The sequence below is a fragment of the Columba livia genome, unplaced genomic scaffold (genome assembly GCF_036013475.1).
Source record: "Columba livia isolate bColLiv1 breed racing homer unplaced genomic scaffold, bColLiv1.pat.W.v2 Scaffold_2045, whole genome shotgun sequence".
NCBI classification, from domain to species: Eukaryota; Metazoa; Chordata; class Aves; order Columbiformes; family Columbidae; genus Columba; species Columba livia.
Window position 1 is genome coordinate 21,993 of NW_027043193.1, and position 15,417 is coordinate 37,409.

General features: G+C 62.7%; 2 protein-coding genes across 2 annotated transcripts in view; both read right to left on the reverse strand.

The window, feature by feature from the left end:
* LOC102089024 (sarcoplasmic/endoplasmic reticulum calcium ATPase 1-like) overlaps window positions 1-9,833 on the reverse strand; it is a 31,595-nt gene extending 21,762 nt beyond the window's left edge. The window contains 8 exon segments of the mRNA XM_065048128.1: window positions 374-459; window positions 1,515-1,595; window positions 2,905-3,043; window positions 6,196-6,218; window positions 6,221-6,299; window positions 7,309-7,391; window positions 8,217-8,234; window positions 9,714-9,833. Coding sequence (XP_064904200.1) covers window positions 374-459; window positions 1,515-1,595; window positions 2,905-3,043; window positions 6,196-6,218; window positions 6,221-6,299; window positions 7,309-7,391; window positions 8,217-8,234; window positions 9,714-9,831 — 627 coding nt within the window. The 5' untranslated portion in view covers window positions 9,832-9,833.
* A 2,024-nt stretch (window positions 9,834-11,857) lies between these two features.
* Window positions 11,858-15,413, reverse strand: LOC135577975 (SH2B adapter protein 1-like; the record flags this gene model as incomplete). Its single annotated transcript, XM_065048129.1, has 4 exons — window positions 11,858-12,132; window positions 12,220-12,265; window positions 12,989-13,160; window positions 15,318-15,413. Coding segments are annotated over 4 exons (333 nt in total), but the record flags the coding sequence as incomplete, so codon positions are not given.
* Between the last annotated feature and the right edge of the window lie 4 nt (window positions 15,414-15,417).

The following is a 15,417-nucleotide window of genomic DNA, read 5'->3' on the forward strand; positions in this document are numbered from 1 at the left end:
GGGTGATGGGGACATTGGGGGGTGGTGGGGACATTGGGGGTGATGGGGACATTGGGGGGTGGTGGGGACAATGGGGACATGGGGATGATGAGGATGATGTGGACATGGGGACATGGGGACATGGGGACAGGGGGACATGGGGACATGGGGATATGGGGACAGGGGGACAGGGGGACATGGGGACAGGGGGACAGGGGGACATGGGGGACATGGGGGACATGGGGACAGGGGGACATGGGGACATGGGGACAGGGGGACAGGGGGACATGGGGGACATGGGGACATGAGGACATGGGGACAGGGGGACAGGGGGACAGGGGGACAGGGGGACAATGGGGGGACACGGGGACATGGGGACATTGGGGACACCGACCGAGAACAGCATGTTCTTCTTGTCCTGGTTGACGGCGCGGGGGTCGGGAACCGGCTCCGTGTGCTTGATCACCGACACCGACTCCCCTGCACCAGTACGGACCAGTATGGACCAGTACGGACCAGTACGGACCAGTACGGACCAGTATGGACCAGTACGGACCAGTACGGACCAGTACGGACCAGTATGGACCAGTACGGACCAGTATGGACCAGCACGGACCAGTATGGACCAGTACGGACCAGCACGGACCAGCACGGACCGGTACGGACCAGTATGGACCAGTATGGGCCAGTATGGACCAGTACGGACCAGTATGGACCAGTACGGACCAGCACGGACCAGCACGGACCGGTACGGACCAGTATGGACCAGTATGGACCAGTATGGGCCAGTATGGACCAGTATGGACCAGTATGGACCAGTATGGACCAGCACGGACCAGTATGGACCAGTACGGACCAGTATGGACCAGTACGGACCAGTATGGACCAGTACGGACCAGTATGGACCAGTATGGACCAGCACAGACCAGCACGGACCGGTACGTACTTGTACCTCACCCCTTGTACTGGTGAGGATGGACTGGTCCACCCCCCCGCTACTGGTCAGAATGGACTGGTCCATCCCCCCCACACCCCCGGTACCGGTGAGAATGGACTGGTCCATCCCATCCCCCCGTACCGGTGAAAATGGACTGGTCCACCCCATCCCCCCCCCGTACCGGTGAGAATGGACTGGTCCATCCCATCCCATCCCCCCCCGTACCGGTGAGAATGGACTGGTCCATCCCCCCCCCCGTACCGGTGAGAATGGACTGGTCCATCCCCCCCCGTACCGGTGAGAATGGACTGGTCCATCCCATCCCATCCCCCCCCGTACCGGTGAGAATGGACTGGTCCATCCCCCCCCCATACCGGTGAGAATGGACTGGTCCATCCCCCCCCCCCGTACCGGTGAGAATGGACTGGTCCATCCCATCCCCCCCCGTACCGGTGAGAATGGACTGGTCCATCCCACCCCCCCCCGTACCGGTGAGAATGGACTGGTCCATCCCACCCCCCCGTACCCGTGAGAATGGACTGGTCCATCCCATCCCCCCCCGTACCGGTGAGAATGGACTGGTCCCCCCCCCCCGTACCGGTGAGAATGGACTGGTCCACCCGCAGGGTCGTGGATTTGATGGAGATGATGCGGATGTCGGCCGGGACCTTGTCACCCACTGCGGGGGAGGGGACACGGGGTCACGGGGGTCACGGGGGTCACGGGGGTCACCCTGATGTCCCCCAATGTCCCTGTACCCCCACATCCCAAATGTCCCCATGTCCCCCATATCCCCGTGTCCCCCCCATGTCCTGAGTGTCCCTAATGTCCCCATGTCCCCAGTGTCCCCAATATCCCCCATATGTCCCCACATCCCCATGTCCCCATGTCCCCATATCCCCACGTCCCCCCACATCCCCATGTCCCCCCAATGTCCCCATATCCCCATATCCCCAGTGTCCCCATGTCCCCAGTGTCCCCCATATGACCCCATGTCCCCCCATATCCCCATGTCCCCCCCACGTCCCCAGTGTCCCCAACGTTCCCCCATGTGCCCATTGTCCCCATATCCCCACATCACCACCACGTCCTGAGTGTCCCCAATGTCCCCATGTCCCCATATCCCCCATGTCCCCATGTCCCCCATGTCCCCGTATCCCCCATGTCCCCATGTCCCCAATGTTCCCCTGTGTCCCCATGTCCCCATGTCCCCCATGTCCCCATATCCCCCATGTCCCCATGTCCCCAATGTTCCCCTGTGTCCCCATGTCCCCATGTCCCCCATGTCCCCATATCCCCCATGTCCCCATGTCCCCATGTCCCCCATGTCCCCATATCCCCCATGTCCCCATGTCCCCAATGTTCCCCTGTGTCCCCATGTCCCCATATCCCCATATCCCACATATCCCCCATGTCCCCATGTCCCCAATGTCCCCATGTCCCCATATCCCCATATGACCCCATGTCCCCATGTCCCCATATGTCCCCATGTCCCCATATCCCCCATATGACCCCATGTCCCCCATGTCCCCATATGTCCCCATGTCCCACATGTCCCCATGTCCCCATATCCCCCATATGACCCCATGTCCCCCATGTCCCCATATCCCCCCATGTCCCCATATCCCCATGTCCCCCTGTGTCCCCATGTCCCCATATGTCCATATGACCCCATGTCCCCCCATGTCCCCATATGTCCCTATGTCCCCCATGTCCCCATGTCCCCCATGTCCCCATGTCCCCCCGTGTCCCCATATGTCCCTATGTCCCCCCATGTCCCCATATCCCCCCATGTCCCCATGTCCCCCCATGTCCCCATATCCCCCCATGTCCCCTTCCTCCCATTTCCCCCCATTTCCCCCCATTTCTTCACCGTTTTTTCGCCATTTCCCCCCCGTTTTTCACCATTTTTCCCCCGTTTCTCCCCCCTCCCCTCCCCCCGCCCCCCCCCCCCGTGTCCCCCTCCCCCCGTCCCCCGCGTCCCTCACCGGCCACCTCGGCGATGTCCCCGGGCACCAGGTCCCGCGCCTTGATCCTCTGCACGGCCTTGCGGTCGGCGCGGTAGACCTTGCCCATCTCGGGCTCGTACTCCTTCAGCGCCTCGATGGCGTTCTCCGCGTTCCGCTCCTGGGGACACCACGGGGACATTGGGGACACCATGGGGGACATGGGGACATCGTGGGGACACCATGGGGGACGTTGGTTTGAACATTGGGGGGTCATGGGGACGTTATGGGGACGTTATGGGGATGTTATTGGGAGCGAATTGGACATTGGGAGACACCAAAGGGACGTCAATGGGACAATGGGGACATTGGGGACACCATTGGGGACATGGGGACATCGTGGGGACATCATGGGGACACCATGGGGGACGTTGGTTTGAACGTTGGGGGGGTCATGGGGACGTTATGGGGAGTCAACGGGACATTGGGAGACACCACAGGGACATCAATGGGACATTGGGGACAATGGGGACATGGGGACATCATGGGGACACAATTGGGGACATGGGAACATTGGGGACATCATGGGGACACCATGGGGGATGTTGGTTAGAAAGTTGGGGGGTCATGGGGACGTTATGGGAGTCAACGGGACATTGGGAGACACCACAGGGACGTCAATGGGACAATGGGGACAATGGGGACATTGGGGACACCATGGGGACACCATGGGGGACATTGGTTTGAACATTGGGGGGTCATGGGGACGTTATGGGGACGTTATGGGGAGGTCGCTCCTTCAGCGCCTCGATGGCGTTCTCTGCGTTCCGCTCCTGGGGACACGGGGGACACCATGGGGGACATGGGGACACCGTGGGGACATCATGGGGACATCAGGGGGGACGTTGGTTTGAACGTTGGGGGGTCATGGGGACGTTATAGGGACGTTATGGGGATGTTATTGGGAGCGAATTGGACATTGGGAGACACCAAAGGGACGTCAATGGGACAATGGGGACATTGGGGACACCATTGGGGACATGGGGACATCGTGGGGACATCCTGGGGACACCATGGGGGACGTTGGTTTGAACGTTGGGGGGTCATGGGGACGTTATGGGGACGTTATGGGGAGTCAACGGGACATTGGGAGACACCACAGGGACGTCAATGGGTACAACAGGGACAATGGGGACATTGGGGACACCATGGGGACACCATGGGGGACGTTGGTTTGAACGTTGGGGGGTCATGGGGACGTTATGGGGAGTCAACGGGACATTGGGAGACACCACAGGGACGTCAATGGGACATTGGGGACATGAGGACACCATTGGGGACATGGGAACATTGGGGACATGGGAACATTGGGGACACCATGGGGGACATTGGGGACATCGTGGGGACACCGTGGGGGGACGTTGGTTTGAACGTTGGGGGGTTATGGGGACGTTATGGGGACGTTATGGGGAGTCAACGGGACATTGGGAGACACCACAGGGACGTCAATGGGTACAACAGGGACAATGGGGACATGGGGACACCGTGGGGACATCATGGGGACATCGTGGGGGACATCATGGGGGACGTTGGTTTGAACGTTGGGGGGTCATGGGGACGTTATGGGGACGTTATGGGGATGTTATTGGGAGCGAATTGGACATTGGGAGACACCAAAGGGACGTCAATGGGACAATGGGGACATTGGGGACACCATTGGGGACATCATGGGGGGACGTTGGTTTGAACGCTGGGGGGTCATGGGGACGTTATGGGGAGTCACCGGGACATTGGGAGACACCACAAGGATGTCAATAGGACATTGGGGGACAATGGGGACATCATGGGGACACCATTGGGGACATGGGAACATTGGGGACATCATGGGGACACCATGGGGGATGTTGGTTAGAAAGTTGGGGGGTCATGGGGACGTTATTATGGGAGTCAACGGGACATTGGGAGACACCACAGGGACGTCAATGGGACAATGGGGATGTTGGGGGACACCCGTATCCCCCAATGTCCCCAATGTCCCCGTACCCCACAACATCCCCCCATTGCCCCCAACACCCCCACGTCCCCAACATCCCCATGTCCCCCATTGTCCCCAATGTCCCCAACAGCCCCATACCCCCCAGTGTCCCAAATATTCCCATACCCCCCCAATATCCCAATGTCCCCAACATCCCCCATACCCCCATAATGTCCCCAATGTCCCCAACATCCCCATACCCCCCATTGTCCCCCAATGTCCCCAACATCCCCATTGTCCCCAATATCCCCAACATCCCCATACCCCGCATTGTCCCCAATATCCCCAATGTCCCCCAACACCCCCATGTCCCCAACATCCCCGTACCCCCCAACATCCCCACGTCCCCCCATGTCCCCAACATCCCCATTGTCCCCAATGTCCCCTGTATCCCCAACACCCCCATGTCCCCAGCATCCCCATACCCCCCAATGTCCCCAATGTCCCCAATATCCCCATACCCGCAATGTCCCAATATCCCCATACCCCCCAATGTCCCTCCAATGTCCCCAACATCCCCATACCCCCCATTGTCCTCATGTCCCCCATGTCCCCAACATCCCTGTACCCCCCAACATCCCACGTCCCCCCATGTCCACAACATCCCCATTGTCCCCAACATTCCCATTGTCCCCAATGTCCCCTGTATCCCCATACCCCCCATTGTCCCCAATGTCCCCCATGTCCCCAACACCCCCATGTCCCCAACATCCCCGTACTCCCCAACATCCCACGTCCCCCATGTCCACAACATCCCCATTGTCCCCAATGTCCCAACATCCCCATACCTCGCATTGTCCCCAATGTCCCCAATGTCCCCAACATTCCCCATACCCCCATTGTCCCCAATGTCCCCAATGTCCCCAACATCCCCATACCCCCCATTGTCCCCAATGTCCCCCATGTCCCCAACACCCCCATGTCCCCACATCCCCATGTCCCCCCATGTCCCCAATGTCCCCAACATCCCCATTGTCCCCAATATCCCCAACATCCCCATACCTCGCATTGTCCCCAATGTCCCCCAATGTCCCCAATATCCCCATACCCCCCATTGTCCCCCAATGTCCCCAACATCCCCATACCCCCATTGTCCTCAATGTCCCTATGTCCCCAACATCCCCATGTCCCCAACATCCCCATTATCCCCAATGTCCCCAACATCCCCATACCCCCCAATGTCCCCATTGTCCCCAACATCCCCATACCCCCCATTGTCCCCCTGTGTCCCCAACATCCCCATTGTCCCCAACGTCCCCGCACCCCCCCCCGCCCCCCACGTCCCCCGTTGTCCCCACCTGCCACACGCCCACCACGGCGTGGCCACGAGGATGAGGAGGATGACGAAGGGCTCCACGAAGGCCGTGATGGTCTCCTCGCCCTCCTCGAACCAGGCCAGCACCTGGGGACACGGCGGGGACGGTGACAGCGACGGTGACACCGGGTGACACGTCACCCGGCGGCGGGGGGGGGAGGGGCCGCAGCTGTCCCCCCGCGTCCCCCCCGAGGAGCAGCTGCCGACACTTGAGATGTCACCGGATCCCCCCCCGAGGTCGCCCCCAAGGACACGGAGCCACCTCCTGCCCCTCCCCCCGCCGCCCCGGGGGTCCCCAGGGGGTCCCCACAGTGTCCCCGGGGGTTCCCAATGGTGTCCCCACAGTGTCCCCAGGGGTCCCAGGGGGTCCTCAATGGTGTCCCCCAGGGGGTCCCAATGGTGTCCCCACAGTGTCCCCAGGGGGTCCCAATGGTGTCCCCAAGGTGTCCCCAGGGGGTCCCCACAGTGTCCCCAGGGGGTCCCCGGGGGGTCCCAATGGTGTCCCAGGGGTGGCCCCCAGGGGGTCCCCAGGGGGTCCCAATGGTGTCCCTGGGGGGTCCCAATGGTGTCCCCAAGGTGTCCCCAAGGTGTCCCAATGGTGTCCACATAGCGTCCCAATGATGTCCCAATGGTGTCCCATGGGTGTCCCAATGGTGTCTCAGGGTGTCCCCAAGGTGTCCCAAGGGGTACCCAGGGGGTCCCAGGGGTGTCCCAGGGGGTCTCCAGGGGTGTCCCATGGGTGTCCCAATGGTGTCCCCAAGGTGTCCCAATGGTGTCCCAATGATGTCCCAATGGTGTCCCCGGTGTCCCAGGGGGTATCCAGGGGTCCCAATGGTGTCTCAGGGTGTCCCAGGGGGTCCCCAAGGTGTCCCAAGGGGTACCCAGGGTGTCCCCGGTGTCCCCAGGGGTGTCCCAATGATGTCCCAATGATGTCCCAATGGTGTCCCAAGGTGTCCCAATGATGTCCCAATGGTGTCCCCAAGGTGTCCCAATGGTGTCCCCAGGGTGTCCCCAGAGTGTCCCAATGGTGTCCCAATGGTGTCCCAGGGTGTCCCCGGTGTCCCCAGGGTGTCCCGGTGTCCCCGCTGTCACTCACGAAGGAGATGCAGGCGGCCAGGAGCAGGATCCGCACCAGCAGGTCCTCGAACTGCTCCACCACCAGCTCCCAAATCGTCTTCCCTGGGGACCGGTGGGGACACGGGGACATGGGGACAATGGGGGGACATGGGGACAATGGGGGACATGGGGACATGGGGGCATGGGGGGACATGGGGACAATGGGGGGACATGGGGACAATGGGGGGACATTGGGGACATGGGGGACATGGGGACATGGGGACAATGGGGGGACATTGGGGACATGGGGGGGACATGGGGGACAATGGGGACATGGGGACAATGGGGGGACATGGGGACAATGGGGGGGACATTGGGGACATGTGGGGACATGGGGGCAGGGGGACATGGGGGACATGGGGGGACATTGGGGACATGTGGGGACATGGGGGACATGGGGACATGGGGGACATGGGGGACATGGGGGACGTGGGGACATGGGGGACATGGGGGGACATGGGGGGACATTGGGGACATGGGGGACATGGGGGACATGGGGGGATATGGGGATGTGGGGGACACGGGAGATATGGGGACATTGGGACATGGGGGGGACATGGGGGGATATGGGGGGATATGGGGACATGGGGACAATGGGGGACATGAGGATGGGGGGGACATGGGGACATTGGGGGTTATGGGGGGGTATGGGGGACATGGGGACATGGGGGACATGGGGGACATGGGGACATGGGGACATGGGGACATTGGGTGATACGGGGGGGTATGGGGACATTGGGGGGACATGGGGACGTTGGGGGATATGAGGGACATGGGGGATATGGGGGACATTGGGGGACATGGGGGACATGGGGGGACATGGGGGGACATGGGGGGACATGGGGACACGGGGGGACATGGGGACACCCCCACCGGGTCGGTACTCACCCTCCTCAGCCGGGAGCTCTGTGGGGACACAATGGGGACACGTTGGGGACACGTTGGGGACACCCCCCAGCCACCCCAAAGGGTCCCCCAAGCCCACAGTGTCCCCCAAGTTCTCGCTGTCCCCACCCTTCCCCGTGTCCCCACGTCCCCCATTGTCCCCCATTGTCCCCCCATTGTCCCCCACTGTCCCCACGTCCCCTCTCACCATCGACCCCCCATGGCCCCATTGTCCCCCCCACACCCCCCCCATTGTCCCCATTGTCCCCATGTCCCCCCCATTGTCCCCATTGTCCCCATGTCCCCCCCATGTCTCCCTGTCTCCCCCCATGTCCCCCATGTCTCAATGTCCCCCATGTCCCCCCACACCCCCCATTGTCCCCATTGTCCCCCCATGTCCCCTCATTGTCCCCACATGTCCCCCCGCACCCCCACGTCCCCCACACCCCCCATTGTCCCCACGTCCCCCATTGTCCCCACCACCCCCATTGTCCCATGTCCCCCTGTCCCCTACCACCCCCCATTGTCCCCATTGTCCCCATTGCCCCCACAACCCCATTGTCCCCATGTCCCCCCATGTCCCCCATGTCCCCCTATCCCCCACACCCCTCATTGTCCCCATGTCCCCACCACCCCCATTGTCCCCACGTCCCCCACACCCCCATGTCCCCACCACTCCCATTGTCCCCATGTCCCCATGTCCCCCCACAACCCCCATGTCCCCACCACTCCCATTGTCCCCATGTCCCCATGTCCCCCCCACACCCCCATGTCCCCCATGTCCCCATTGTCCCCCACCACCCCCCATTGTCCCCACGTCCCCCACACCCCCACGTCCCCACCACTCCCATTGTCCCCATTGTCCCCCCACACCCCCATGTCCCCATGTCCCCCCATGTCCCCATTGTCCCCCACACCCCCATTGTCCCATGTCCCCCATGTCCCCCTATCCCCCACCACCCCCATTGTCCCCATGTCCCCATTGTCCCCACTGTCCCCATGTCCCCCTATCCCCTACCACCCCCATTGTCCCCATGTCCCCCACACCCCCATGTCCCCCATGTCCCCCCCACACCCCCCATTGTCCCCATGTCCCCATTGTCCCCATGTCCCCCATGTCCCCCTATCCCCTACCACCCCCATTATCCCCATTGTCCCCATGTCCCCCACACCCCCATGTCCCCATGTCCCCCCATGTCCCCATTGTCCCCACACCCCCATTGTCCCCATGTCCCCCATGTCCCCCACACCCCCATTGTCCCCGTTGTCCCCACCGTCCCCATTGTCCCCACTGTCCCCATGTCCCCCTATCCCCTACCACCCCCCATGTCCCCCATGTCCCCCCACACCCCCCATTGTCCCCATGTCCCCATTGTCCCCATGTCCCCCATGTCCCCCTATCCCCTACCACCCCCATTATCCCCATTGTCCCCATGTCCCCCACACCCCCATTGTCCCCATTGTCCCCATTGTCCCCATTGTCCCCATGTCCCCACTCACCATTGTGCCCGTACTTCTCCAGGCTCCTCTTGACCTGCTCGGGGGACAGCCCCACGTTCTCGGTCACCCCGAAATACGCCAGGCACTCCTCCACCGTCTTGGCGTGCGCGTTCTCCATTCCTCGATCCCTTTCCCCCGATTCCCATCCCCGCGTCCCCAACGTGTCCCCAACGTCCCCACGGCAGCGCGGCTCCGGGGCTGGGGGGGGGGCCGGGCGCCCTCGGGGTGACACCACGGGGGCTTATGAGGGGCCACCCCCCCCCGGCCCCGCCCCCCGGGGGGTGGCACTTGTCACCCCCCCCTCCCCCCCCAGTGTCACTTATCACCCCCCCCAGTGCCACTTGTCACCCCCCCCCAGTGCCACTTGTCACCCCCCCCAGTGCCACTTACCGCTCCCCCCCCCAGTGTCACTTGTCACCCCCCCCAGTGTCACTTGTCACCCCCCCGTGTCACTTGTTGCCCACCCAGTGTCACTTGTCACCCCCCCCAGTGTCACTTGGTGTCACCCCCCCCCCCCCCTTGGTGTCACTTGTCCCCCTCCAGTGTCACTTGTCCTCCTCCCCCCCCCACTTGGTGTCACTTACACCCCCCGGGTTATTTCTGGCCCTGATGGGCGGGGGGGGGTGGGGTGGGGGTGGGGTGAGACCCCCCCCCCTCCCCTTGTCACCTTGTGTCCCCCCCCTTGTCCCCATGTTCACCCTCTTGTCACTATGACCCCCCCCTTGTCCCCATGACCCCCCCCTTTGTCACTATGACCCCCCCTTGTCCCCCTCTTGTCCCCATGACCCCCCCCTTGTCCCCATGACCCCCCCCCCATGTCCCCCCCTTGTCCCCATGACCCCCCCCCCTTTGTCACTATGGCCCCCCCCTTGTCCCCACGACCCCCCCCCCATGTCCCCCCCTTGTCCCCATGACCCCCCCCCTTGTCCCCATGACCCCCCCCCACTGTGACCATCTCGGGTGTCCCCTGGTGGGGGGGGGGGTGATGGGTCGTGACCTCGGGCCGGGGTCACCGGGACCCCCCGATGTGTGGGGGGAGGGGGCGGGGGGAGGGGCAGGGGGAGGGGCCACCGAGCGGCAGCTGCTGCCGGGGGCTCCGGTTACCGGGGGGACACGGGACCCCAGACCCACAGACGCCCCATAGGGGGGTTGGGACCCCCATGGCTGCCCCATAGAACATTGGGGGGCTGAGACCCCCATTCCCCACCCCACAGCGACTTGGGGGGCTGGGACCCCCATTCCCTGCCCCATAGAATATTGGGGGGCCGAGACCCCCATTCTGTGCCCCATAGGGACTTGTGGGGCTGGGACCCCCCATTCCCTGCCCCGTAAAATATTGGGGGGCCGAGACCCCCATTCTGTGCCCCATAGGGACTTGTGGGGCTGGGACCCCCATTCCCTGCCCCATAGAATATTGGGGGGCTGAGCCCCCCATTCTGTGCCCCATAGGGACTTGTGGGGCTGGGACCCCCATGGCTGCCCCATAGAATGTTGGGGAGCCGAGCCCCCCCATTCTGTGCCCCATAGTGACTTGGGGGTCTGGACCCCCATTCCCCGCCCCATAGCAATTTGGGGGTCTGGGACCCCCATTCTGTGCCCCACAGCAACTTGGGGGTCTGGGACCCCCATTCCCCGCCCCATAGCAACTTGGGGGTCTGGGACCCCCACTCCCCGCCCCACGGCCCCGGTGCCCCCCCCCGCAATGGTGACTATGGGGGGGGCACCCCATGGCAGGTATAAATCCCCCCGCAGGGACCCAGGCGTCCGGGAGGGACCCAGGCGTTCGGGGGGGGCGGGGGGAGGGGCGGCGGGTGCCCATTGACCCTATAAGGGGCCGGCGGGTGCTGGGGCCCAAAATAGCCCCATGGGGGGGGGGAGGGGGGGGGAGGGGCAGCAGCTGCACCCCCGGATTAGAGCCCGGGCCGCCCCTCCCCCACCCCTGCTGCCCCTCCCCCACCCCGCCGCCCCTCCCCCGCACAAACGCGGCCCCAAACCCCCCCATTTCTCACCCCAAAACTCACCTTCCTGACCCCAAACCCGCCCCTCCCCCCCCAACAACACCCCTCCCCCCCCCACCCCCGGCTCAGCCCCTCCCCCCCCCCCCCCCCCCGCCCCTCCCCCCGCACCAAAACGAGACTGAAATCTCTGATTTTCCGCTTTTCTTCCAAAAAGCGCCGCCGGTTTTCGTCCGACCCCCCAATGAGGGGATTTTTGGGGGCGAAAAGGGGGATTTTGGGGGCGCCCCTCCCCCCGTAGTGTTCGGGGGGTGCTGAAGTACCTGGGACCCCCCCCCCACCTTGGGGGGAGGGGGGGGGGGGGGCGGGGGGGTTACAAAAAGTGGGGGGAGGGGCGCGCTGAGGTCCATGGTTGGGGGGGAGGGGCGGGATTTGGGGGTCGTTGTTACGGGAGCTGCTCGGCCCTGCGGGAAAGGGGGGGAGGGGTCAATTGGGGGGGGTTGGGGGGGTTGGGGGGGGTGTCGTCCCCTCCCCCACCCGGTGACACTCACAGGTCGTCGGGGTCGGTGGCCGAACGGCTCCCGGAGCGATCGCGGCCTGGGGGACAATGGGGACAATGGGGACAATGGGGACAATGGGGGACGTGGGGACATTGGGGACAATGGGGACAATGGGGGCAATGGGGACAATGGGGACAATGGGGACAATGGGGGACGTGGGGACATTGGGGACATTGGGTACAATGGGGACAATGGGGACAATGGGGGATATGGGGACATTGGGGACAATGGGGGACACGGGGACATGGGGACAATGGGGGACATGGGGACATTGAGAACAATGGGGGATATGGGGGGATGTGGGGAGAATGGGGGGACAATGGGGACAATGGGGGACAATGGGGGATATGGGGACATTGGGGGACAATGGGGACAATGGGGACAAGGGGTCAATGGGGACAATGGGGGACATTGGGGGACGTGGGGGCATTGGGGACAATGGGGGACACGGGGACATTGGGGGACGTGGGGACAATGGGGACAATGGGGGACATCATGGGGGACAATGGGGGACATGGGGGACAATGGGGACATTGGGGCACATGGGAAGACAATGGGGGGACAATGGGGGGACATCATGGGGCGATACGGGGGATATAGGGGGACATGGGGATATCGGGGACATAGGGGGACATGGGGGACAATGGGGGACAATGGGGGACAATGGGGCGATGTGAGGACAGGGGGACATGGGGGTTCGTGGAACACGGGGGTCAGGGGGAGGGGGTGGGGGGTGTCACGTGACCCGCGTGCCGCTCACCCATTGGCCGCTGCGCCGCCACGACGTAGCTGAGCAGGGTGACGTCGCTGGGCCCCCCGGACTCGAGGGGGATGGGGTGCACCCGGAAGTGCTCCAGCATGTCCAGCACCGACTGGAACCACAGGTGCTGCACGCGGCACTGCGCCTCCTCGTTCAGGGACAGACGGAGGTGCTGCGGGCGGAAACACGGACGTCACGTGACCTGTGACGTCATAGACCCCGCCTATGGTGTCATGGACCCTGCCTGTGGTGTCAAATCCCCACTCGTGGGGGTCAAATCCCCACTCGTGGGGCTCAAATCCCCACTCGTGGCGTGTCCTGTCTGGGTCGTCAATTCCCCATTCACGGGGTGTCCTGAATGGGGGTCACTGCGCCCCCTCATTCACGGACAGAGAGAGGAGCTGCGGACAGAATGACGGATGTCACGTGACCTGTGATGTCACAGACCCCGCCTATGGTGTCATGGACCCTGCCTGTGGTGTCAAATCCCCACTCGTGGGTGTCAAATCCCCACTCGTGGCGCGTCCTGTCTGGGTCGTCAATTCCCCGTTCACGGGGTGTCCTGAATGGGGGTCACTGCGCCCCCTCATTCACGGACAGACAGAGGAGCTGCGGACAGAATGACAGATGTCACGTGACCTATGATGTCATACAGCCCGCCTATGGTGTCATAGACCCTGCCTGTGGTGTCAAATCCCTGCTCATGGGGGTCAAATCCCCACTCATGGCACGTCCTGTCTGGGTCGTCAATTCCCCATTCACAGCGTGTCCTGAATGGGGGTCACTGCGCCTCCTCATTCACGGACAGATAAAGGGGCTGCGGACAGGATGACAGATGTCACGTGACCTGTGACGTCATAGACCCCGCCTATGGTGTCATGGACCCTGCCTGTGGTGTCAAATCCCCGCTCATGGGGGTCAAATCCCCACTCATGGTGTGTCCTGTCTGGGTCGTCAATTCCCCATTCACAGCGTGTCCTGAATGGGGGTCACTGCGCCTCCTCATTCACGGACAGACAGAGGAGCTGCGGACAGAATGACGGATGTCACGTGACCTATGATGTCATAGAGCCCGCCTATGGTGTCATAGACCCTGCCTGTGGTGTCAAATCCCCACTCATGGGGGTCAAATCCCCACTCGTGGGGGTCAAATCCCCACTCATGGCGTGTCCTGTCTGGGTCGTCAATTCCCCATTCACGGGGTGTCCTGAATGGGGGTCACTGCGCCTCCTCATTCAGGGACAGACGGAGGTGCTGCGGGCGGAAACACGGACGTCACGTGACCTATGACGTCATAGAGCCTGCCTGTGGTGTCATGTATCCTGTCCGGGACATCAAATCCCCATTCATAACCTTGGGGGTCCTGTCTGGGTCGTCACCCGTTGTGACGTCACCGTGTGTCCCATTCATAACATGGGGCGTCCTGTCTGGTGCGTCACCCGCCCCCCCCCCCCAACCCCCCCGTGTTTTGGGCGGGAAAAGGGACAGGAAAAAGGCGGGAAAAGGGGTGGAAAGAAGGTGGGAAGAGGGGGAAAAGGGGAGGAAAGAAGGAGGAAAGAAGGAGGAAAAAGGGGCAGGAAAAGCGGGGAAGAGGGAGGGAAAAGGGGGGAAGGGGGGGGAAAGGGGCGGGGAAACGAGAGAGGAAAGAGAGAGGAAAGGGAGAGGAAATGGAGAGAAAAGGGGTGGAAAAGAGGCGAGAAAGTAGCAAAAGAGAGAGGAAAGAGAGAGGAAAGGGAGAGGAAAAGGGATGGAAAAGGGGTGAGAAAGGGGTGAGAAAGCAGCGAAAGAGGGCGGAAAAGAGGCAGAAAAGAGGCAGGAAAAAAGCAAAAGAGAGAGGAAAGGGAGAGGAAAAGGAGAGGAAACCGAGAGGAAACAGAGAGGAAAGAGAGAGGAAAAAGAGAGGAAAGAGAGAGGAAAGAGAGAGGAAAGAGAGTGGGAAAAGGGGTGGAAAAGGGGCAAGAAAGTAGCGAAAGAGGGTGGAAAAGAGGTGGAAAAAGGCGGGAAAAAGGCGTGAAAAGGCGGGAAAAGGCGCGAAAAGGGCGGGAAAAGGCAGGAAAAGGCAGGAAAAAGGCGGGAAAAGGTGGGAAAAAGGTGGGAAAAAGGCAGGAAAAAGGCAGGAAAAGGCGGGAAAAAGGCGGGAAAAAGGCAGGAAAAGGCGGGAAAAGGCAGGAAAAAGGCAGGAAAAAGGCGGGAAAAGGCAGGAAAAGGCGGGAAGAGGTTGGGAAAAGGCAGGAAAAGGCGGGAAAAGGCAAGAAAAAGGCAGGAAAAAGGCAGGAAAAGGCGGGAAAAGGCGGGAAGAGGTTGGGAAAAGGCGGGAAGCGGCGCTGACCTTGGCCTTGCCCTGGAAGTTGAAGGTGAGCACGTAGTCGCCGCGGCGCGTCTCGCTCTGGCGCACCAGGAAGAGCCCGTGGCCGCCCGGCCCCCCCGCC